The 25,488-nt window shown below is 34.2% G+C and overlaps 2 protein-coding genes across 4 annotated transcripts in view; one reads left to right on the forward strand and one right to left on the reverse strand.

Moving 5' to 3' along the window:
* Positions 1–23,788, reverse strand: LOC113393653 (uncharacterized). Of its 2 annotated transcripts, none has more exons than XM_026630652.2 (5): positions 23,502–23,788; positions 3,270–3,362; positions 1,871–1,944; positions 1,101–1,228; positions 1–245 (listed from the first exon to the last, which is right to left on the reverse strand). In XM_026630652.2, the coding sequence occupies exons 1-5, from the start codon at positions 23,622–23,624 to the stop codon at positions 106–108; spliced, it is 558 nt and encodes a 185-aa protein (XP_026486437.2). In that variant the 5' UTR covers positions 23,625–23,788; the 3' UTR covers positions 1–105. The 2 variants fall into 2 exon arrangements, with proteins under 2 accessions (XP_026486437.2, XP_026486436.2); XM_026630651.2 differs by having other exon boundaries at positions 2–245; positions 1,871–1,959.
* The window catches only part of LOC113402091 (glycerol-3-phosphate acyltransferase 4), a 199,939-nt gene that overhangs the window by 124,282 nt on the left and 50,169 nt on the right, over positions 1–25,488 (forward strand). The gene's annotated exons all lie outside the window — the stretch shown is intronic.

Genomic DNA, 25,488 nt, shown 5'->3' on the forward strand with positions numbered 1-25,488 from the left:
TTAAATAAATCATAAAATAAATAGCTATGTGGTAAAACATTCATGGCATATTCTTAAAATTAGGAAGAAAAACGACATTTGTTGTTTTATTAGTCACTAAAGTTATTAGGAGGTGGCCATCTTGGCAGCGGCTGCGGCGGCGACGGCGGCTGCCTTCTTCTTGACAGCGAGCGCTGTTCGCTGTTTCGCGGCAATTTTCGCCTTTTGACTCTTCGATAATTTTCGTTTTTTCTCATTCGCGACTGCTATTTATAGAACAAAAATAATAATGTTTTAAATTGTATTAAAATATATACATATGTACAGACGTTAAATAATAATATTATATTGATGATAATGTATTAAAATTGAGATCAAAATCAAAATATAATTTGTTCAAGTACTCTTTGAGACTTTACAGAACTACGAGTATATTAAAATTAAAACTACCGGTGCGGAATGTAGATTCTACCGAGAAGAAACGGTAAGAAACTCAGTATTTACAATTCTTCGACATTTGAAATAACTTATTGGTTAGTTAAATACAATTATGTATAATATACTTGCTGTGCCCGCGACTTTGTGCGAGTTAGAATTTAACAAAAAAGGATATTTTTGTAGCCTAAGTTAGTCCTTATTACAACAGCTATCTGAAAGTCCCGTCAAAATCGGTCCAGCCGTTTCAGAGGTTAATCGGAACAAACAGACAAAAATTGAAAAATAATGTTATTTTGGTATATATACCGTGTGTACCAAACAGACACTCCAATTTTATTATTTGTATAGATAGATATAGATATCCTGCCTGTAATTCAACAAGTATGAGCTCCACATTTTTTATCTGTGTTGAATAATATACCTTATTTAATAATGTTTTTGTAACAAATGATTTCAATTTAGGAATCAGCAAAGTTAAAAATATCTGCGGAACATTATAAAAGAAATGAACTACCTTGCAATTGAGACCAAAATAATAAAAAAAAAATACTAAGGAAATTGAATATAATATTATATTTTACAAATAATGAATGTAAGGTTGGAAATTGCATTAAATTGACCTAATTATTGTAAATATACCTTTTTAAAGATTTAAAATGTATGCTGGAAGGGAGACATCTTACCGGCGGCCAGTACTTGTCTGTTGGAGGCGGTGCGTGCGAGTTCCCCGAACGTGTTCGCGAGCGCGGCGCCGAAGCGCGTGCAGTCCGTGCGGGACACCGAGTGCACGCGCAGCGCCAGTGTTGCTAGCCTGAATAATTAATACAATTTAAAATTAATAAAAAATTAATACAGTCTTGTAAGTCTCTTCTCTGACGTTAAAATTACGTTATTACTTATGACCAATGTTTCTGAGCATAAAAGTAAGGCAATTGAAAATAGGTTCCCCCCCTCCTTCTCAGCTCAGCTCATTTTATCTGCTATTTAATATTTATACAATAGGCTATTTGACAATGCGAAAAATAAAATGTCAATTATTGTAATCAGTATGTACTATGAGTTAAAAATGGTTGTTTATCAACGAAAGTTGAAAATAATAATTAATTTATTCAAAAATCCATAAATAAAAATGCATTTTTTTAAACGTTTGATCCTCCTCCTCCCGATCCTCTGGGTAAAAAATTAACCAGCTCCTCTGTCACCAGCGGAGGCACTAAGGCGAGGTGTTATTAATAATAATAATAACAAGTAATATTTAATAGTACTGTTAGGTTTATAACTTGGCAAAGTTCAATAGATAATAAACTAGTTTTGTATTGATTCGATCGTTACACTGGCTCACTCACCCACTAATCAATAAAACAGTGATTTCATTTATTATCATTGACTAAAAATACAAATATCCTCTCCCCAAATTGTAGCTGTCAGTTTTTTGATAAAAAGGTGATGTTACCTGCCAGCAAGGTCTTGCTGATCAGCATCAAGGTCACATGTTGGGGTGGTGCTGTTCTTCTTGCTGCCCACCATCTGCGACCAACGCGACTGTTACAACACAAGCAATTTATAAATACCACAAAATATATAAATATAAAGATTTTTTTTTATGATATTCGCAGGCTGTCGGACTGGTCATCTGATGGTAAGTGGTAACCGCCACCCATAGAGATTGGTGATGTAAGAAATATAACCATTCCTCACACCGCCAATGCGCCATCAACTTGGCAACCTTGGGAACTAAGATGTTATCTCCCTTGTGACTTTAGTTACACTGGCTAACTCCTCCTTCGAACCGGAACACTAAGTACTGCTGTTTGGAAGTAGAATATCTGATGAGTGGGTGGTACCTACCCAGACAGGCTTGCACGAAGCCCTACCACCAAGTAAATATAGTCAATATTTAATACAAGTTATTGCATATAAGTAAAAATGACTGAACAAAATTGTGTTTATCTGCGAACCAATCTTGAGAACGCGAATCAAGCGAAATTATTTATCATTTTCCTTGGCTTACTTTTGTAGGGGGGATATACAGCTTATAGTTAAAAATATTGTATGTAATTCTTCATTATTGTTTCGAGTGTTGCCATTGACAAAAAATAAAACTAAAGTCGTCTCTTTGAAAAAATCACGAAGCGTCTAATTTTACATTTTGTACTGTATATTCTATTTATAAAATAATAGTTGGCGCTCGTGGCTTAACTCACGTTTTAGGGATTGATTGGTGTTCGACATAAAAAGGTAACCTACGTCCGATGCATTTTTTTCATACTAATATTATAACCGCGAAAGTAACTCGGTCTGTTGCTCTTTCACGGCTAAAACACCGAACCGAACTTGATATAGTTACGTATGAAGCAAGCTCGAACTTCAAAGAAGGCTTTGCAACTCTTTATGTCTATCTCCTTACACCCAACCCCTAAACCCACGGATGATAAGTTACAATTGGTATTATATAAAACAATAGTATATTTAAAATACGAGCGAAGGCGCGGGCGACAACTAGTTGACGATACTCTATCCAACCATAGGAAAAAAGCAAAATAAACAACATTTGACAGCAAATTGACGCGATGTCATTGGTCGAGATCTTTATATTAATCTATGATATTCACTGTGGATAAAATGGCGTTTTGAACGTCGACGAAATTGTTGTCGGAATTTTGGAAGTAAAATTAAAGCGGAAATAAGTTGTTAAGTGTAACAGTGTTGTATTATAAATAAAGATATATTAATCATAAACTCTTAGTGCACAATATAGCTGAGTTATTGGCAAATTGCGTGAAATACTTAAATCTGAGGTTTCTTTCTTTTTATATATATAAGAATATATTTATATAAAAGTACAGTTCTACCTTGTATGGCTGAGGACATATTCCGAACATGTATTTCTCGATGACTTGCTTCAATTCGTCAGCAAATAGTAACGCCGCACCATCGCTGTGAATCTGAAAATACAATTTTTGAACGAGATGCTAGTTGATCTATATATAAATATTCAATTGTCTATGGGATTATGTTATTACCTATAAAGGTCAATATTTATTTTATTTGAGTATTGAATCATCATTTTACAGAACTGTATTCAACATAGAGCTACCACACCGATGGGCCTGAAGCGTCAGCATGTGACTCTACCGAGAAGAACCGAAAATAAACTCAGTAGGTACTTTTCCAACATTTAAAATAAAAAGTCAATTAAATACAATTATATATGTATGTTATATATCCTGCCTGGAAGTCAACAAGTATTAACTCAAAAAAAATTTATCACTATATAATCTTGTGTTGAATAATATGCCTTATTTATTAAGGCTTTAACAAATAGGTACTTTCAATTTATGAAACGGCAAAGTTAAAAATATCCGCGGAACTTTATTATTTGACATCCAATTCTGTTTAAGTCCAGATTGCAGAGTGTGCAAAGAACTGCTGTGCTTTTGTATTGGTGGCGCTATGCGGATAATGTTTAAGGCTAGGACTTTCGGCCTGATCTCCTATAAATCTTCAAGTGTTCTGAAAATCTTTAGGTACATTGGAAATCACCAGAACTGCGCTTATCATGATTAAATTGAGCCTGAAGATATTTGACGTTGGTCTAGTCCGAAAATTCATACAAATGTTATTGTGTTTTCTATCGAGAAGTTCACAGTAAAGTAACAGCGCAGAGTCTGGAAAATAGCATGATTTACACTACTGTTTCCGGTCGTGACTCCTATCGGGTCGCCCGTCCCATGAAATAATGAGGGTAGAATTAGTTTGTGCAATGTACACATTCCTTATTTATCTTTGCACATGCCCAATATAAGTCCATTATTAGGAATAATCCTTCCGCAATAAACGGACAATTAAAACACCGCCACGTATTGCCCAAGGAAGGATCAAATTTGGGACCACCCTGAAGGTGCCTTCTTTTTTAAGTCGGTTTAAAGAGAGAAAGCTTAAGCCGTGATTTAGACGTGTAGGTTTCTACACGTCGGTAAACAGTAGACATTATATTAATGTAATATACAGGCGGACGTGAAAATATTACCATCGATACCACCCACCACCACTACCCGTAGATATTGCCGTAAAAATATTCACCATTTCTTATGTCACACCAATACACCACCAAACTTGGGAACTAAGATGTTATCTAACTCGTGACTCAAGTGACACTGACTTACTCATCCTTCAAACCGGAACACGACAATACTAAATATTGCTGTTTCGTGCTAGAAGATCTGATGAGTGGGTGGTATCTACCCAGGCGGACTTGCATAAAGCCCTACCAATAGAACACCATGTAACAACGGCATGTTCACAAAAACAATGTAATCGAAAATTCAAAGTGACAACATAACTATAAATTAAAATATCTCTTAAAATAAGTCTTAAATTAAATATTAAAATCTTAATCAAAAATAAATATATTAAATTATATTAAAGGCTCTTCGTGAGGGTAAATTCAGATATTATTCCACCAAGCTCCAAGTTCATCTGAAACATAGCTTACAATGTTTTCCTGTACGTATTACTAAACGAATTGATTACATGAATAAACATTTGAGCTTGTCAGTTGAAACTGCTCGGTTCTATGTATTTGTAACGTTATATAATAATATTGTTATGTGCATATAAACATATTTTGATTAATTTAAAATTTCCAAACATTTCAAATTTATAATCATACCGAAAACAAAGAATCATAAATTGTCATAATAAAGGTTGAGCCTATTCCAATCGAAGTAGGAGTAAAAACACATACATAAACAAACCTTAGATTTACGTATTTCATGAGATTTGCTATGTTGTGCACTACTGAGAGTTTGTGATTAATATATCTTTATTTATAATACAACACTATTACACTTAACTACTTATATCCACTTTAATTTAACTTCCAAAATTCAAAACGCCATTTTTTCGCAAATCCATAGTGAATATCATAGATTAATCGAGCTCTCGACCAATGATATCGCGTCAATTTTAATTGGAAAAATATACGTATACTTATATAGTATAATCTTAATAATGTATTTATTAATAATAAAATATTATGATTATGATAAATGTCATTTTTTTATAACACGCCGAATGCAAAACAATCATAACCTCAAAAAAAACTTAACTAAACAATTGTTACATTTGAACACATCAATATTAATTGAATTCGTGTCCAAAATAAACACAACTATGACGGTATGGACTGCCAGCATTAAATATAATGCGAGAACATCACGGCCGTATATTTTATCAATTCAGAAATAATCTGAATAGCTTTCAAGTTTTCGTGGCACTTGTGAAATTATTATATTGGCTAACCGCCAGGTGTGTTCGGTCTGTGGAATGAGTACGATAGATTCAACAACTGTACCCTAGAACAAAATATTTACAATATAGCCTCTGAACTTGGTTAGGAAATTGCGTGGCATTTTGTTGATGGAGCTTGGATTTAAACTGCAATTGCGTATTCTTTGGGCACGGTGTTCGTTTCTATGGTAATACTCAAAAGTTATTTTTAACTTAGCCTGTTAAAAAATTTAATGCTCATATCGAAAAAAACATTGATAAATATTTACTTGGACTTAGTGTTTATTGATTTCTGGGCAGAATATATAAAAAAAAAATTTTTTTTCTTAACTGACATACTCTGTAAAATGTTGGTAAAGAGTAACTAATGAGTTTCTTGCCGGTTCTTCTCGGTTATAATCTACTCTGTGAATCGGTAACTTTACATTTATTGCACACTGTAACATGACAATTCAAGAGTGCTTTTATGAGGCTATTTAAATAATTAGTTTAAATCGTCGACTGAGATTTACAAAAAATAAGCTATTTACCGTAAAATAGTTTCAATAATCAGTTTATTTTAAAGGGTCAAGGCTATACGCAAACTCGCCTTAGTCATATTACAAAAATATGATGAAACATTTCCGTCTGTATTTTTTTATCGAAAGAGAAAACGAATTACGATTTGTTAGTTGAAAGAATTTATGAGCTTAATTTCATGCCGTAAAATCATTGTGCATAAAAAATATAATAAAATAAACAGAATCGAACACAGTTGCGAACCGTGATTTAATTCAAAATAAAACGTCAAAAATTTCTATAGTTTATGATATTTTGGTTGGGTTAGGTTAGTTAAACGCGAAGTTTGGCGGGCAAACCATGTAAGTTTTATTTTGTTTTAGGGAGACTGGGAGAGCAAATACCTGTTGTTTAATACTTATTCTCACTGGCAATACACACATACAGAAATACACGTTAATATTTAGCCGCCGCCAAACATGGGTTCTAAAATGTTATGTTCCTTGTAAATCACTCCTCCAGTAACTGGAACAATGTGTTTCAAAGTCCAGTTTTCTGGAGTTACAGTTACAGTTTACCTGTAAGTCCCTGTAACTTTTGCCTTGATAATTTAGAAATGTAATTTTTTATTTTATATTTTGGACGTGATATTGTATCTACTGTTGGTTGTCCTAATGAAAATAAAATAAATAAAATATACAATTGTCGAAGATTTTATTACAATTGAAGAAATGATTTTGCACTTAGTTTCAGCTATTTTACAACAATATTCGACAACGTATAACCTGTTCCAATCGAAGTAGGAATAAAGATAAACAAACCTTAAATTTGGATCTACTTTGCGATTTTCTAATGGCTCTACTATATTGGACTATATAGACTTCTTGATTAATAAACTAATGTTCCACTTAAATTGTTATATGTACTTTGATTTTACTTTCAAAGTTTCAATAAAGTTAGCGACAGAGTTTTGAGCGCCGCCTTTTGTCGCTTATCCATTTCTCTTTTTTTTTATGATATCGGTAGGCGGACGAGCAAGGTCACCTGATGGTAAGCGGTCGCCATAGACAATGGCGTTGTAAGAAATATTAACCATTCCTTACATCACCAATGCGCCACCAACATTGGAAGATGTTACGTCCCTTGTGCCTGTAGTTGCACTGGTTCACTCACCCTTCAAACCGGAACACAACAATACTAAGTACTGCTGTTTGGCGGTAGAATATCTGATGAGTGGGTGGTACCTACCCAGACGAGCTTGCACAAAGCCCTACCACCAAGTAATAATGTCACTATAACGAATGTCAAAGATTATGCCAGCTCTCGGCCAATTATTCTATGTCAAATGTTGCTGATTTGATTCCTCTCGTGGTTGGAATTGGCTGTAGTTCGTACAATTCTACGACAATTTGTGACATTTTCAAAAATAATTCGTGTGACATTTTGTATGGAAGCTTTTCGAAGAACAATATCATAGTTTGATCGCTTAAAAATAAGAGATTGTCGACGTTAACTCGGCTGTGTTTTGCGCAAGCACGTTTGGGTAGATAACTCCCGTTGATCACATATTCTAGCGTCAAACAAGCAATCACTTATTAAAGTCGTATTCCGGTTTAAGAGTCTACAGACACAATATATAACATCTTAGTTCCAAAGGTTGGTGGTGCATTGTTAAGGAACCTTTTATATTTATATCAGCGTTAAGTTAATCTATGTGCGACGATGACCACTCACCATCACGTGATCCATCTGTGACACCTACCAATTTTATAAAATCATAAATAAACCGTCATTTTCCAATCGTCAATTGCTTATTACTTGATGAACAATGATGTCCCGACTGACGTTAGCCATGGCGGCTATACTTAAAAGAGCCTATCCAACTGCGCAGAACCTATTTGAGCGTGAAATCAATTTCACTATCTTTAATTAAACACAATCCCACAGGACGACTAACCCGTTTGCAAAGATTTCCGGAGCAGAAGTATTTACTCGATTAACGAGGCAATTTGATATATCAGAATTTCCTGGGGCAGAGTATTAGTTTCTATAAACACAATTTCTCAGAATATTTTACATTTGCCTAAAACTTAATTAAAAAATATATATTAATAAGGCGTTTTGTACGTGTACAGGATTATATGAATAATGAAAGAGCTCGGTGTTCATATTCGTTGAAGGTCATACGGGATGCATAAATATAATTTAATTTAATTATCGTATTTAGTTATTTAATTGTATTTAGTTATTACTCGTAACTGTTGTTTTTGATTGAAAAAGATTAACCACTGAGTTTCTTGCCGGTTTTTCTCGATAAAATCAATATTCCGAACCGGTGGTGGATTAATATTAAAATTAATCTTGTGAAATCCCGTTCACGTCACGTCGAAACTAGATCATATTATCCCTAATAACACTCGAAACAGTAAATTTTGATTTGGACGCTAAGAACTTATTGACTGAAAACATTTTTTTTTTTAATTAACAGACTCAGGACTTAAGCTATTGGTTTTAGAGGATAGTCAATAGACCGACTAAATCGTCTGGATAAATACATTAACCAATAAATAATATTATGTAACTTCCATACAAATATCAAAATTAAACGCTGCTGGATTTAGAGGTCCCCAGCAAATATTTCGGTTTCATGATACTTTATTAAAACAAGACAGACTTCAATAAAATCTCTTAACCTATTTCCCGCCTCCTTTCATTGTATAAAAAGTTTATTATGTCTTAAAATTTTAACGCAGGTGTTAAAATGAATACGTATTTCACATTTGAAACATGACTAATCGTAATAATTGACGCCATTTTGACGCGCGAAACGAGTGGGCGGGAAATATAAATACAGATTATATATAACGTTGCTTTTAAATTTACCGTTACAAATAAATTATGACAACACTTGAAGATATCTATGTATCTTTATTAATTTCGAGTTTCGGACAATTTAATTAATTATCAACGACGAATTATATTGTGGAATATATATTTTTCTATGGCAATTGTAGTTTCGGAGTTTTTTTTTTTTATATATACAGGCGAACGTGCATGTGGGTCACCTGATGTTAAATGTCACAGCCCATAAACATTGGCTATGTGATAAATATGGGCCACCAATGTTTTATGTTGTATCCCTTGTATCTGTAGTTACACGGGCTCACTAAGTCTTGAAAACGAAACACTAATAAGGTTAGGAGATTTTATTGAAGTATATTATATTTGAAAAAAGAACCATGAAACCGATACATGTTCAGGGGGGCTCAAAATCCAATGGCGTTTAACGATTTTACATATCATGCACTGGTTAATGTATTTATCGAAACGGCTTCGTCGGTCTAGTGAGTTGTGTCTGTAGTTACACTGGCTTACTCAGCCTTCAAGACATAACAACACAGGTAAAATTGCAAGTTATTGAAAAATATATTTGTTGGAGAATTATTATAAAACGTAATTTTATTTTGTCATCTTGAACTACTGAAATTACACTTATTATTTTTCATACATCGCAGATTACGGACAGATAGAATCCGAGGACTTGGATTCAAAGTGAATCGGAACTACGAAGCTAATCATCTTTACGTTAAGATTATCATATTAGCAAATTAACAATGGGGGCCCTGGGCTAACACTACTTAGGGGCCCACCTAAGACATAACTGAACGTAGACTTGAATTAAATTAATTGAATGGGTTTAATTAATTGAAGGATCCGCAGGGCTGCAAACCATACGATCTGTTTAGTTTAATAAAGTTATGGATTCTTTCGCATTATCGCCTATTTTTGACTTTCACTTGACTTAGCTGGGGGCCCCTTGAATCCACGGGGCCCTGGGCTGAAGCCCAAAAAGCCATATGGTAGATCCGGCCCTGATAATATTCACCTCAATATTCTCATGAACGTATCTTGAAATGCACGCAAAGCCATTGGTCCTGTTCATCTCGTTCGATTTGCTTTCCAGTCGTCTGTTTGTCATCCATAATATAATAAGAGCAAGAAATATAAATATAAAATAATGTCTATGGATGTGTACATACGCACCATAACATCTCGTATACAATTGGCTAATTCTTGAGTTCAACTGTCATGGCGGATATTCGTGCTGTACGATACGTTAATATTATCTACCTACAATACACCTACAAACGTCTAATTTGGCAGGTAGGTTCCTTATAGTGTGTAGACATCTTCAAGAATTTACGAAACTCCACCCCTAAGGGGGTAAAACAGGAATTCGAAGTTGTGTTATATAAATTTCACGCAGGTAAAGCCGTAGGTTCAGCTAGTTATTTAAGAAACGCGTCTTGTTTATTTCTAATTCAATTTATTAAGATCGTCACGAAATATTTTCTATCTACAACGATTCATTCATAATTTCAACATTTTATTAAATCGAACATTTTTTCTCTCACTCTCTCCTATTATAAACGTATCATTCTATTCCTTTCTTTACTCTAAGACTTTTCATGATAATTCACACGTATGCGACGCTAGCGGCGGTAACTAGCGAGTAATTCATCAAAACGAGTGCTTTTAGCCAAGAAGGTATGTCTATTTATGTGTTAAATGATTGATTTGTGAGTCTCGTGTGTCCATTTCCCTTTATATACGGTATTATTTACAGTAAATGAACCAGTTTCCTGTGACGTAATTAGATGCGCAGACTTGTCATCCTTGATCAGTCAAACAACTTTAACGAGCAGTGTGATTTATGACCCTGCTCGAAACTAGCAGACTCTTTTGGCAAATTCAAATCAAATCAAATCAATTTTATTCAAGTAAACTTTACAATGAAGCGTTTTTGAATCGTCGATATTTAAATACTACCACCGTTTCGGAAAGCAGCCTCCAGCGAGAAGAAACGGCAAGAAACAGATTTACAATGCTGTTTTTTTACAATAATTACTGTCCTGTAATGGAACCCGAGCCTAAATCCAGGCGGTTTTTCTAAAAAGTACTCTTTTAATGAATAATAAGACTTATTTATTAATTTAGTCTTAATAAACTTTTTAAATTTCTTAAATGGTAAATTGGTTACATTTCCCGGTATCTTATTATATATGCGTATACCGTTGCCCGAAAACGTTCTCCGTACCGTATGCGAACGGAAAGTAGGGGTTACAAGTTTATTCTTATTTCTTGTATTAATAGTATGTATACTTTTTGTCAACATCTAAAAATACAGTCGGTTTAGTTAAATATATGTATGTAAGTAAGTTATCACTTACGATAAAGCCGAGGTTAATTTTTGCGAGGAATAGTCGGATCTTTAATATGATTACTCTTATAATAACGTATGTCAAAAACATCGCAACGACCAACGCGTATATAATTTAGTATTTATATTTAGAACCTTAGATTTATTTAAGTTGAGTCGATTATAAATTTTGTTTCTATGTTATTTAATTTCGTGATATGATTTTTACATCAACCGACTACCAACATTAATTATTATTTTCATTTTGTATAAATTATAATTATTGTTGAACTTGAGCAGAGTGGTTACTCTGCCGGCTTAATAAATATTGTTTATAACAATACAACAATTATTTCGCTGCCCTGAACCTTCCGTTTCACGTTGAATGGGTTAGGTCGCTCAAACGACAGCCTTCGTAACAATTAAATTAAAAAAAAAAATCACAGACAATATGAGTACTATTTCGTTCGTAATAAATCTATTTTAACAGATATTCCTAGACCCGAAAAACATATTTAATGTAAACCTTGAAATTCATATTATAAAATTATATGTTGCAATATATTTGGCGCACATGTAGGTAATATTTTATACTCTTGAAATTGTATTTTTGTCACACGTCGAAAGATATACGCTCTGTAGTACTAACGCGTGACCGTGTCTTTGGGTCGCCGTTTTTTTTTTCAGCAACTTGCATTGCAATAGGCTATTTGACTGGTTTTTAAAATCCATTTTATATTATTTAGTAAAGGTTAAGGAAACCAATAAAGTTTTTTTTTAATTCTAGTAAATATTTGCTGAAAAATATCAAATTAAAAATTCCATATTTAAATAGCGCGGGAAAAAGCTACTTTGACAATATGGCGCTGCAATGGGGTCGGTGACGTCACTTGCCTGTATTGTAATCTGTGGCATATATAATCCACATACAGTAGACAAACGAGGTTAACAAGCATGTGACGTCATCATAAACCCGACCAACCAGAAGCGTTTTGTGTCACGTGACAAACGTTTAAAAAAGGCATTTTTATTTATGGATTTTTGAATAAATAAATTATTATTTTCAACTTTCGTTGATAAATAATCATTTTTAACTCATAGTACATACTGATTACAATAATTGACACTTTATTTATCGCATCGTCAAGTAGCCTATTGTTCACATCGACTTTTTGCCAATAACATATCCGATTCTCGCTCATCATTTGTCTTTCAAACAACGTACTCGTATATCCATAAAAATTAAATCTACACTTAAAAAAATCATTAGAATTATAAACATTAAGTCCTTAAATATATACAAATATTACTTAAAAATAGTTACTGTATAAATCTTGACCGCTTGGAATGACGGCAAGACTGCTAGCAGCATTTCCCCGTCGAATTGCAATTCCGATCCTCTGGGCTAAAAACGAACCCTCCTGTCACCAGTGGAGGCAATAAGGCGAAGTGTTATACTTTTGATAAAGTTTTTCGCGCCACTACTCCCAGAGCCGTCTCAAGCTATGCTGGGGCCCTTGGGCACCCATGAATTTGGGGCCCTTTTGCTAGATATTTTTTGGTTTAATTTGGTAAATTGTTGATTCTTCGGGGCCCTCTCAGGATGGGGGCTCTGGGCACGTGCCCAATATGCCCTATGGTAAAGACGGTAATGACTACTCCAAGTGTTTCGACAGCAAATGGGACAAAAAAGTAATTTCAAATAAGACACGAATATTTGGATCGTTTTCGGCTTCAGCTTTTTCCGCAGCGGCGTTTCTTAACATTGTTTCTCTGATATGATGCGTGTATTTAATCTATTCTTAATATTGTAAAGCTGAAGAGTTTGTTTGATTGAACGCGCCTTTCTCAGGAACTACTGGTCCGATTTGGAAAAATATTTCAGTGATATTTTGCCTATTTATCGAAGGCTCTATCCTCTAAGCGGATTATCAATGAAAAATGTTGCAATAACGGAAAATTATTCCATTTGAAAGCTTCCGTTGCGTGTGCTGCGTAAACGGTTAACGACTCGCAAAGATCACAATGACAGAATCTGTGATATAGATGAGCGGAGTCGGGACGAGCAGCTAGTACGTATATAATTACATATGCCGCGTCTGATTTATCTCCGGTCCTACGAGATTGTCATCCAACCGGTTTTTTTTAATTCGAACTCAAACTCAAACTCTTTTATTCAATATAAAGCATTACACTTACTTATTGATAGTCAAATGAAACACAACCACCAATTCGGAAAAGAAAATACCTCATTTAACAAACTATATTAAGTGAAGCTACCACCGGTTCGGAATGCAGTTTCTGCCGAGAAGAAACAGCAAGAAAATCAGTAGTTACTCTTTCAACATTTAAAAATACAAAGTCATGTTAGTTAAATGCAATTATATATATAATATATCTTGCGTGGAAGTCAACAAGCCTTATAATATGTATTGCTGTTCGCTGATAGAATATCTGATACATACAAGCATATTTCAAGAATCATTTTTGAATAAACCATCGGCATGCAATACGGATTCTATGGTAATACGAGTAAACCGGTATTGAACTCATAAGTAACGCCTATCAATCAATTACAGTGGACTCCCGGTAATTCAACAAACGTTTCGCAAGGAAGTGTCGGACTATCGAAATTGTCGGATTATAAAGTGCCCAAGAGTAATACCCCTAATAGTACGGAATTACTTACAAAAGACTACACTGTAATCTAACAAATTACAAATCCAATGATAAGATTATATATGTTATATAAGAATCTCTGAAGTATAATGAAGTGATGTCTATCACGTGGAGTCAAATTCAAACTAAGCGATCAGAAGCAAAACAATAAACGCGTCGAGCCCAATAGTGGTGGCGCCCAGGTTGTAACCTGGTTGTAAAGCGAAAATTGTCAAAAAAATATTCAATAATAATTGACGTGTCGGACTACAGGGGGTGCCGGATCAGCCAGGGGCCGGATTACCGGGAGCCCACTATAATTAACATATATTGATTATATAATTCTGAAGAATAACTTAAGTATAGTCTAATCTAATGACAAGAGGACAAAGCCAAATAAACAACAGTGGACATCGAATATGACCATATCATTGGTCGAGCGCTTGATTAGTCTATGATATTCACTATGGATTTGCGAAAAACTGCCGTTTTGAACATCGACGAAACTATTATCGAAACTTTGGAAGTAAAATAAAAGTGGATATAAGTACTTAGTGCAATAGTGTTGCATTATAAATATATTTGTATTAATCAAGAACTGTTATTAGTGCACAATACAGCTTAACGTCATTTTTTCCCAGATCCATAGTGAATATCATAGACTAATCGAGCTCTCGACCAATGACATCGCGTCAATTTGCTGTCAAATGTTGTTTATTTGGCTTTTCTCCTGTTATGGTTGGAATATAGTATAGTTTTATGAATATATTTAATAGAAAGCCAACGTGATACACAAGAAAACTAAAAAATAAGTTTGTTTATAATTGCGTACCACCTATTACGGGACTAACTCAACCTGCGTAACATTATGTTTAAATCTTACTATTAACAATTTGTAATTACAATAAAAAATAAATCTAAAATTAAAACAACCTAAATATTATATATTTTAATATATCTTATATTAAAGTTTCGCCTGTCTATAGATAAAATTTAACATCGGGTTACAAGTAAATATATCTATCCCTCTCTATAAATTCTATCTCTCGTCATCTGTCACGATTAGAGAGAGATGACACGAATGATATTCGAGGCAAAGGAATAATAGGCATTAGGCCTATTCGTACCAAGAAACTCGAAAGAACGCAAGCGTGAAATGTAATATGCGATAGTGACTATAAAAATTATTGAAATTATAAGACACACGTCTCAAAATAGCGTATCATTGTAAGTCGATTGTCACTAAATCAAATCAAAATATACTTTTCTTCAAGTAGGCTTTTACAAGCACTTTTGAATCGTCATTTAACAAACTATTTAAAGTAAAGCTACCACCGGTTCGGAATGTAGATTCTACCGAGAAGAACCGGCAAGAAACTCAGTAGTAACTCTTTTTCAACGTCTAAAAATACAATTATATATGTATGTTATGTCTCCGGCCTGGAAGTCAACAAGCATTAACTCCACGCTTTTTTATCGTCAACATAATCTTGTATCGAATAATATGCCTTCTTTACCAATGTATTTTTTACAAATGACTTGAATCTATGAAACGGCAATGCTAAAAATGTCTGCGGAATTTTATTATAGAAGCGGATACCTTGCCCCAAGAATGATTTATTGAATGATTTCACGAGTGAGATTCGAAGTGAACTCTTACTGAATCGCACTGCGCGGCTTAATTTCTTGATAGAAAAATCAGTAACCTTATTTGCCTGAGTATTTGAACTTTGGGAAGTGCTGGCATAGGAACCTTTCTTGATTTTTTTTTAAGATACGTATGTGGACAGTCAAATGGACTACCTGATGGGAAGTTGTCACCACCGCCCATAGTCATTGACTCTGTAAGATATTAACCATTTTACATCACCAATGCACCTCCAACCTTGGAAACAAAGATGTCTTTTGTGCTTGGAGTTACACTGGCTCACGCACTCTTCAAACCGGAACATAACAACTAGTTACCCAGATGGACTCGCACAAAACCCTCCCACAAATAAAATATTTATCGTCATTCAAAGCAATAAAATTTTAAAATACAAGTATGACGAAACAGACATATAAATATAAACTTAAAAACCTACATGCAGTGGAGGGAATTAAAAAAAAAACACACCGTGTTGCCAGATACGTAAAAATAATTCCGACTAGTTTATGGTTTAGGTTTTATTTAATAACTTGGCAGACAGCGAAACGTTTTTACACAAACAATCATTTTAAAAGTTACAAGAGTTTTTCACGTAACATTTTATGAAGTCATAAATAATTTGTTATCTAAATACTCTTTTGTTGAATATGTTGTGAGATTTTTGTTTACATTCCATTTAAAAAAAAAACATTTAGGATTTAGGCTGTGATGCGTAATCACATTTTTATTGTGGTGTTCGAGCATAGATAAAACATACAAACTGAAATTCGAGGCACGAGTGTTAACATTAGCAACTTCCAAAGCTCGCGTTGTTACTGAAAATTTGAAATGTAAAAGTTTTAGAGTATTTAATATAAAATTTTATATTTTTAAAAACTTATTTATAAACGAATTTGAACATGTAAATTACTTTTGTAGTTTTTTATTTTATTTATAAGACTTTTGAAAACTTTAGAAATGCAAACATTAGTTTTTATTCGTTTTACGAAATTAGTTTTTTTTTCATTCGAAAATTTTCAGAATAATACGCTCTAGTTATTCCCTATTTGACAGTTTTTGACAGTTGACAGTTGTAGAAATGTAACGCGCGCTGATTAATATATACTTTTTTTTTCTAAATCAGGTGTTTCTTTGCGTTTATCAATCAATACATAAATACCTAATTATTTTGAATCGTTACTATGAAATAACAGGTTTTTTTTACGTTTAAAAATAAATATTAACTAAGGTATACCTTAACCAACAATAAGTAAGATATCTATGTTGTTTTTTTAAAAGTTTGAAACGTTTTAAAATCGAGTAATCAAAATTCAAAATACAAATTTCGTATTTTTCTATGAGTTACAATTGTTCTTTTTTTAAATTACATATTTCATAATGAAATCAGATCGTTGCTTTACAGAACTATTCAAATTAAAAAAAAAAACACACAATCGCTTACTATTTAAAAGAGTGTATACATAATCACGATATTGATGAATGTGATCATGTCAAAGATGAAAGCCACGTGTGATCTTATAAAAGTTAAATTAATTTATATTTATAATACACGTTGTATATTACTTGGAAATTTTGCGTTTGGTGTTCATCACAGTCATAGAAAATGACGTGCATCGTAACGTAAATGTTAATATTAAACGATTAAAAATATCTTTTAATACCGAAACCCACGCCTTATTCTGATATTGCCTTCTTCGTCTTCCAATTTGGAAACAGAAGACTTTTTTTGTTTTTGATGGAAAAAAAATTACGCGTTTCTTCTACATTAAAGGTGTTAATATGGGACTAAACAGTGCCAAGTGCGCCGGAATAGCCGCTAAAAAACCAGTGGTACTCATTCCGTCTTTTCGGGGGGTACCTCATGACCACATGGGGTTCCCGGCGTACAGTGAAACAGATATAGTACGACACAATTTAAATGTAACATCTAAAAATAAAAACCACCATCGTGAATTTGGCGATTGTATTTGGTTATATGACATTAGAAATTATTACGTTTGCGTAAAGATCATTTCCGCATAAGATATAAATAAAGATTGATGATTTTGAAGAGGCACTTCATTCGGATGTGATCGGTTTTACGAATTTTGCCGATGCTGCATCTAAGTTGTGTCGTACTATACGCTTACGAAGAGAAGGTGCCCAAAGCGCCATCAGGAAATGGCGCAACAAATATCACCCCCTCTTCTATGCTGCGTGGTATGCGCGCATATAAAGCAAATTATAATAAATAAATAAATAAATAATAAATATTGGACAACATCACATACATTACTCTGATCCCAATGTAAGTGGCTAAAGCACTCGTGTTATGGAAAATCAGAAGTAACGACGGCACCGCAAACACCCAGACCCAAGACAACATAGAAAACTAATGAACTTTATCTACATCGACTCGGCCGGGAATCGAACCCGGGACCTCGGAGTGGTGTACTCATGAAAAATCACCACATCATTTCAATTAAATTCACTTTGTATTTAAATTTTCCGGCGGGCTGGTTCAATTTTAACCCGGAGGATCGGAGTTGCGATTCAACGGGGACATGCTGCTAGCATTCTTGCCACCATTCCACGCGGTCATGATTCGTACAGTAACTATTATTAATAATACTCTCCAAATACTTTGATATCGTTCAAAAGGTCACCAACTAAACAAACTAACGGCCGAACACTGACACGTCACTTAAATATTCAAGTCCAACTCAACTATTTGAGACGCCGTTCAATTAAAATTTCGCATACTCAAACGTCAATTTTGAGCATCAATCAAATTTGTGAGTGACTCAAATTAAGTAAGTAGTATACTCAAACGCCATTTAACGAATGACAAATAACAAATTGCCCACACAAATTATTTGAGACGCCGTTAAATTTGAGAGTGGTCGCTAGCTAACTTGAATCCTTTTTAAGTGTTTTATAAGTGTAAAAAAAATATTTATTTTCACTTTCGGACGACGAAACGACATCCAGTAGCATTCGTAAGAAAAACTATACTAAAAATATTCAGGCAGGCATCTCTGAGTGATTAAATTCATGAATTGCGAATCACTGGTAACTGTGCGTTTTGCAGTAACAAAACTGTAGTTATACAGCAGCGCGGTTTGGGCTGTATCCACACAGTTGTACACACTACACGAATGATGGAGACGATGCTAAGTAACCGATCATTAAAACAACGAAGTCAGTTAAATTAGTGAACTATGACACCACGTGGACTGTGATAGGTCGAGCCGGTCCCGCGCCTGAACTCTCTCAGGTCGTGTTGGATAGCCGTGCCGGATTATGAGGGTGAGGGTATAGACAGTATCTAAATATGTATATATATCATAATATGTATATTGTACGCGCGAGAGAAAAGTGGACTGTGGTTAAGGAAAAAGGGAAGTTGTTACCTCAAAACTGGGCTCTGACTTATGAAGACGCGTTCTTCTTGGGAGCGCTCCCTTGGTCTTCATACACTCGAAGAACACACCAAAGGGATGTGTGACATTACAGGAGAAGGATAAGTCCGTTACACAAGCTAATTTCAAAGGCGCGGCGCACTCACACAACACACGTTACCGCGGCTCACACGAGAAGGGGAGAGAAAAAGGACGTACGTCATACGTCAAATCATTCCATAGACAAATATTGCCGTTTCAATGAAAATTCAATTTCAAGAATAATGTATACCAGGAAAGACATTTTAAGAATTGGATTATAGTTGCGGAGATTACAACATACAAACAAACGAATTTTAACCCTTTATAATATTATACTCTGTACAAGATAGCTTGATCTTTTTGACAGATGTCAATTTTTCTGATCGACGTAACTTTGCAATGACGAACATATTATTTTCTTAATTTAATGATTTTAAAAATTGTAAAAATATTTTAAAAATATACGTATAATAGCCGAGATGGCCCAGTGGTTAGAACGCGTGCATCTTAACCGATGATTTCGGGTTCAAACCAAGGCAGCACCACTGAATTTTCATGTGCTTAATTTGTGTTTATAATTCATCTCGTGCTCGGCGGTGAAGGAAAACATCGTGAGGAAACCTGCATGTTTCTAATTTCAACGAAATTCTGGCACATGTGTATTCCACCAACCCGCATTGGAGCAGCGTGGTGGAATATACTCCATACCTTCTCCTCGAAGGGAGAGGTGGCCTTAGCCCAGCAGTGGGAGAATTACAGCCTGTTAATGTAATGTAAAAAAAATACATATAATACAAAAGTTCCTAAAGATTCGAGCGTTATCCGAAAATTTTAAGACTTTTTCTGTTATATATTATTGCTTGAAAAGTAAAATTTAAATAGAAACACTGAAAATAATAGACGCTTGTACGATGTTACGTCGGTCGGAATAGTTGGGACGCGAATAACAGGCAGTAACCGCGACAAATATCGATTACAAAAATCCTTATTAAAGATCATTGTTAAGTTATTGTTACGAACGGAGGTCCTCTTGGTTGGGTCTCTTTGGCTGGTATAACACTTTTTAGAAAAATAAGTTTAAAAAAAATTGAATTCTAATTTGAATTCCGCATTCCATCGTTCCATCGACTGTTATATTTCCTGTTTCTCATCACTAGCCCGTCCGTCAAAAAGATCAAGCTAACTTGAACAGGATATAGTATAAAAGCATAAGATTTGTTTTTTTTTTTTATTTTAATTAATTTAGCAAATATAAAAAGGTGTTAGCATTTTTTTTTTTTTAATAACTTGTACTTCAATTCCTTTTCGTTTTAATGTTTCACATAAATTCTTAAAATGAAGTATTTGTACGTCCGTTTGTATTTTTGTGATATGTACATACTTGATATGTTTTTGTATAGTTTTGTATTGTTTTTGTGTAGTTAACGATAACCGTATATCTTCCTCAATAATAAACAATGTCTGCGAGATTTTCTGAGTAAAGATAGACAACAGAACGCGCGTTTAAACATATTATATTTATTTAAAGAATATTTATTGCCACAAATAGTGTAGTTGTTTTAAAAGGCGGATTTAATGCCTGAATACTTTCTTCTAGGCAACCTTTTATTTAGGCTAATTCTGACTTTAGTATCAAATTAAGGCCCCAGTTATTTTTTTTATGATATAGTTTGGCAGACGAACAAATTGGCCATCTGATGATAAGTGGTCACCACCGCCCATAGACAATGGCGCTGTAAGAAATATTAATAATTTACATCGCCAATGGGCTACCATCCTTGGGAGTTAGGATGTTACGTCCCTTGTGCCTGTAGTTACACTGGCTCTCTCACTTTTCAAACCGGAACACAACAATAGTGAGTACTGCTGTTTAGCGGTAGAATATCTTATTAGTGGGCGTTACCTACCCAGAAGGGCTTGCACAAAGCCCTACCACCAAGTATACAAGTAACATTATTTTCTTGTTACTGTACAAGTCATGACCCATCACAGTAGTATGCGCAAGGTATTCCGTGATCAATCCACTGAAGAGTCGGAGTGGGTACCGCCGGTTTTATAGTGGGTATTTCTGTGAGCCGCATAGCTGCCCCGCCCCCCACCTGCCTTTAACGCTGGAGAAACGCGTAATTTTCCAGGGAGAAAAATATAATACGACCTCCGTGGTCGAGTAGTGTGTACACCGGTTTTCTTGGGTACGTCACTCCGAGGCCCCGAGTTCAATTCCCAGCCGATTCGATGTAAAAAAAGATCATTAGTTTTTTATGTTGTCTTGGGAGGAAACACCCAGAGTTTGTGGTACCGTCGTTACTTCTGATTTTCCATAACACGAGTGCTTTAGCTACTTACATTGGGATCAGAGTGATGTATGTGATGTTGTCCGATATTTATTTATTTATTATTGAATACCGCCTGAAGTCGCTATTACAATCCTCTGGGCAAATATTTAACCAGTTCTGTCACCAGTGAAGGTGTTACAGTTTTAATGAAGATTATTGCACTATCCTTCCAATTTTTACATTACATCACATTACATTAGCATCCTGTAAATTTCCCACTGCTGGGCTAAGGCCTCCTCTCCCTTTGAGGAGAAGTTTGGAGCATATTCCCCTAAGCTGGTCCAATGCGGGTCGGTGGATACACATGTGGCAGAATTTCGTTGAAATTAAACACATGCAGGTTTCCTCACGATGTTTTCCTTCACCGCCGAGCACGAGATGAATTATAAACACATTAAGCACATGAAAATTCAGTGGTGCCTGCCTGGGTTTGAACCCGAAATCATCGGTTAAGATGCACGCGTTCTAACCACTGGGCCATCTCGGCTCTCAATTCTTCGCTTCTTCCAATGGGCTAATTAAAAATACAATATACATTATGTTACGTAAAAATATATATGATATTTTTGTGGATAACGGTGTAATTTGTGAGATATTTTAAGATGTTAAAGAAAGTATTTAAAAAAAAATAAAACTAGAGCACGCGATCAATAAATTGTAGTTGTTTTGAGCAATCTTGAACTAGATCGATTTGAACGGAGACAGAACTATTGTGGGAGCCAAGAGGGATTTTGGGATTCACTATACGCGGCCGGTGTTCAAAGACATAACTGAAAGATCTTATGTCAGCCCTGGTCCCAAAAAAGGCCCTTATTAATCTCCAAATAAAACAATTTTTTAGTTACGCCGTTTTAATTATTAACACAAAATGAATTATTTTAATTCCAAATGTATTATGTAGATGTACTATCATATACATAATAATATATACTATATTATAAATATATATTTTTTGTAATGATTACGCGGTTCGGCAAATGGGCCACCTGATAATAAGTGGTCACCACTATCCTTAGACATTGGCGCTGTAAGAAATATTAACCACCCCTTACTTCGCCAATGCGCCACCAGCCTAGAACTAAGATGTTATGTCCCTTGTGCCTGTAGTGTAGTTTTAGTACTCGTCGGAATTGGGACGTTCCTGAAGTTATACTTCTAGAACGTTCTTATGATTGTAGAGGAAGACGTGAAAACTACATGAAGTTGCTCGCTAAGCCGTCAATGATTGATAAAATTATATATGGAGCTTGAACCCCAAGGAAAGACAGGATACTGTTTGCCTGACGACAAACGACTAAAACGCGAGCGATATTACGGCAGAGTCCTCCAAAATACTGATTGCTCCCTTTCTAACATCATCGATTTTACATTCGAAAGAAAAAGACGCGGCATTTTTCACCCCCTCAACATCTTATTAATATTATCAATGCGAAAGTTTGTATAAATGTTTGTTATACAGTCACGCCAGAATGACTGAACGTATCCGAATGAATTATGGCAGAGAGGTAGTTTATAGTCTGGAATAGCATATTGGCTAATTTTTACCCCCCAGACACACTCACGGTTGAAATTGCGCGGCAATTTGTCATTTATAAGTAAAGTAGGACATATGGACTAATATTTAAGTTGTACTAAAGATATTTTATTAGATATATGGGGACAATTCGTTAGTTCACTTCAATAAAATGGTAAAATGCCGGTTAAAATAAGACATTACTAATACTACAGATTTACCTTTAAAAAATGGCTTAAGCCGTAGGAAATGTGTCAATCCCATTATATTTAAAGTTATAACTAATTTTAATTATTTTGTTTTTTAATTTGATTTTAACATTATTGAAATATTTTTAACAGAACGTTATTGCGTAGACCTAATAGAATTCTTAATATTTATAATATTTTACGCATACTCTAATAAACAATTTTAATTTCATACCTATATATTAACAACAATAACTATAAAAATAAATTATTAAATATAAAATTATTATAAAATATATTTAAAAATCGTATTAATTAAAAAAATATACCAATTTATTCGTAGATTTCACTTCGGCACTGATGTTACTTTTTTCATCCGACTTTGCTTCTATTTTGGCACACACAAAAAAGAAGAACATCACTAATAGTTTACAACGCATTTTTGCAGACATATTTTTTTATATTACCAAAATAATATTTTACTTCAAAATTAATTGTTATTTTGATGTCAATCACTCAACAGATAAAATAAAATCGAATGTCAATGTGTCAAAAAAATGGCGGGAAAGCGTCGCCTGTCAAACCGGCAAGGCGTTCTCCAGAGCACTGGAGTTCTGCGGGTAGACAGCGGGACGGATTATTTTAAGACTTTATCGAAGACGTTTTATTGACTTGAGTGAGATACCGGCGTGATTTAAAGATTATGACACCCGTTATATACTTTCATTTATAGAATCCGTAGAATTTGTCTGGGTGTGATTTCGTCTACAAATTAAATCTTTTTTGACATTTTTAAAACTAGTACAAAATTAAAAAAAAAAAGTATTTCTAACGGCACTGTGTTCGATATTATTGCAATCCTCTTCGCGGCAGCTTACCATTTTTATAGAAAATAATGCTATTTCAATTTCCAAACAATATTAGTCTGAAATAAATAATACAAAAAATCTTAATTCAAATTTATATTTAAATTAGTTTGCTAAATAAACATTACAAAAATTAATAATAAAATTAAATTGCTCATACCAAAAAAATACATTTAATAAAGTAAATTGCTTTGTCGATTGAATCTACATTCAATAAAATATTGGAATGGCGATTCAAAATTGTTTGATTAAAGTACAATTTTAATAATAATTTTATTTATGGTTGTTGATACTTGACGATTCAAAATAGTTTGATTTAAGTACAATTTTAATAACAATTTTATTTATGGTAGTTGTTCCTTATTCCGGAATAGTCCATCATTACCGGTGTTCAATTTCAGCATTATAAAAAAGAAAATGTAAATTAATTTAAACTCGCAAATTAATGTCGTTCATATTTTTCAATGTAACACAGGCACATTACGATCGAGGGGAAATCAATGATGTGGACGGGACACCGCTCAGCATGCGTTGCCAATTTTTTTTTTCCTGAATGATGTAGTGCTGTTGGCCCTACTGGCCTTTACAGCGGACGTTGGGGCGAGTGCAAGACTCAGCCTTAAACACTTGAATTGAACACTGATTGAATCTAATTGACGTCTCCGCCTCCGTGACGTCACTAACCTGGGTCCTCGTTCCGCCGTCGGAAACGCTGTAAGTGTGAGTTGTGAAGTGTAAATTTCCCTACGTATGGCGCGTTTACGATAGTGAAGCTGTCGTCTTCGTCGTTCAGGACGTGCATAGGACGCCTGAGTCTATCTGGCTTGCCAGAACTAAAATTATTTGATATATCTAGACTTAAAAAACATGTCAAAAATATTGAAGCCAATGGTTGGCCACTAAGTACACGCACGCTAAAGTACTATGACGTTTGACGAGTGTCAAGATTAGCTGTCACGCACACCAAGATAATAAAGTTGGCTCGTTTGAGTTAGTCCTTTTGTAGTATGATTTATCTAAATATATAAATAATCTGAGCTAACATGTTAGTTTTGAACACTATTAACTGATGCTTGTTGACTTTCAGGCAGGATATATATATATAATTGTATTTAACTAACATGACTGTATTTTTAAATGTTGAAAAAGAGTAACTACTGAGTTTCTTGCCGGTTCTTCTCGGTAGAATCTACGTTCCGAACCGGTGGTAGCTTTACTTTAAATAGTTTGTTAAATGACGATTCAAAAGTGCTTGTAAAAGCCTACTTGAATAAAGAATATTTTGATTTGATTTTATTTGACATCTGAAGAGCTTCAAATGTACTTTATACCATAAAATATTAATTAATATAAAATTAATCCTAATTCCATATAAATATTGAAATATTGTAATAAACAATGTATTTATTTACAAAATAATTATTAATATTAAAGCCTTGATTATATACAA

This window comes from Vanessa tameamea, chromosome 29 (genome assembly GCF_037043105.1).
Source record: "Vanessa tameamea isolate UH-Manoa-2023 chromosome 29, ilVanTame1 primary haplotype, whole genome shotgun sequence".
Taxonomy (NCBI): Eukaryota; Metazoa; Arthropoda; class Insecta; order Lepidoptera; family Nymphalidae; genus Vanessa; species Vanessa tameamea.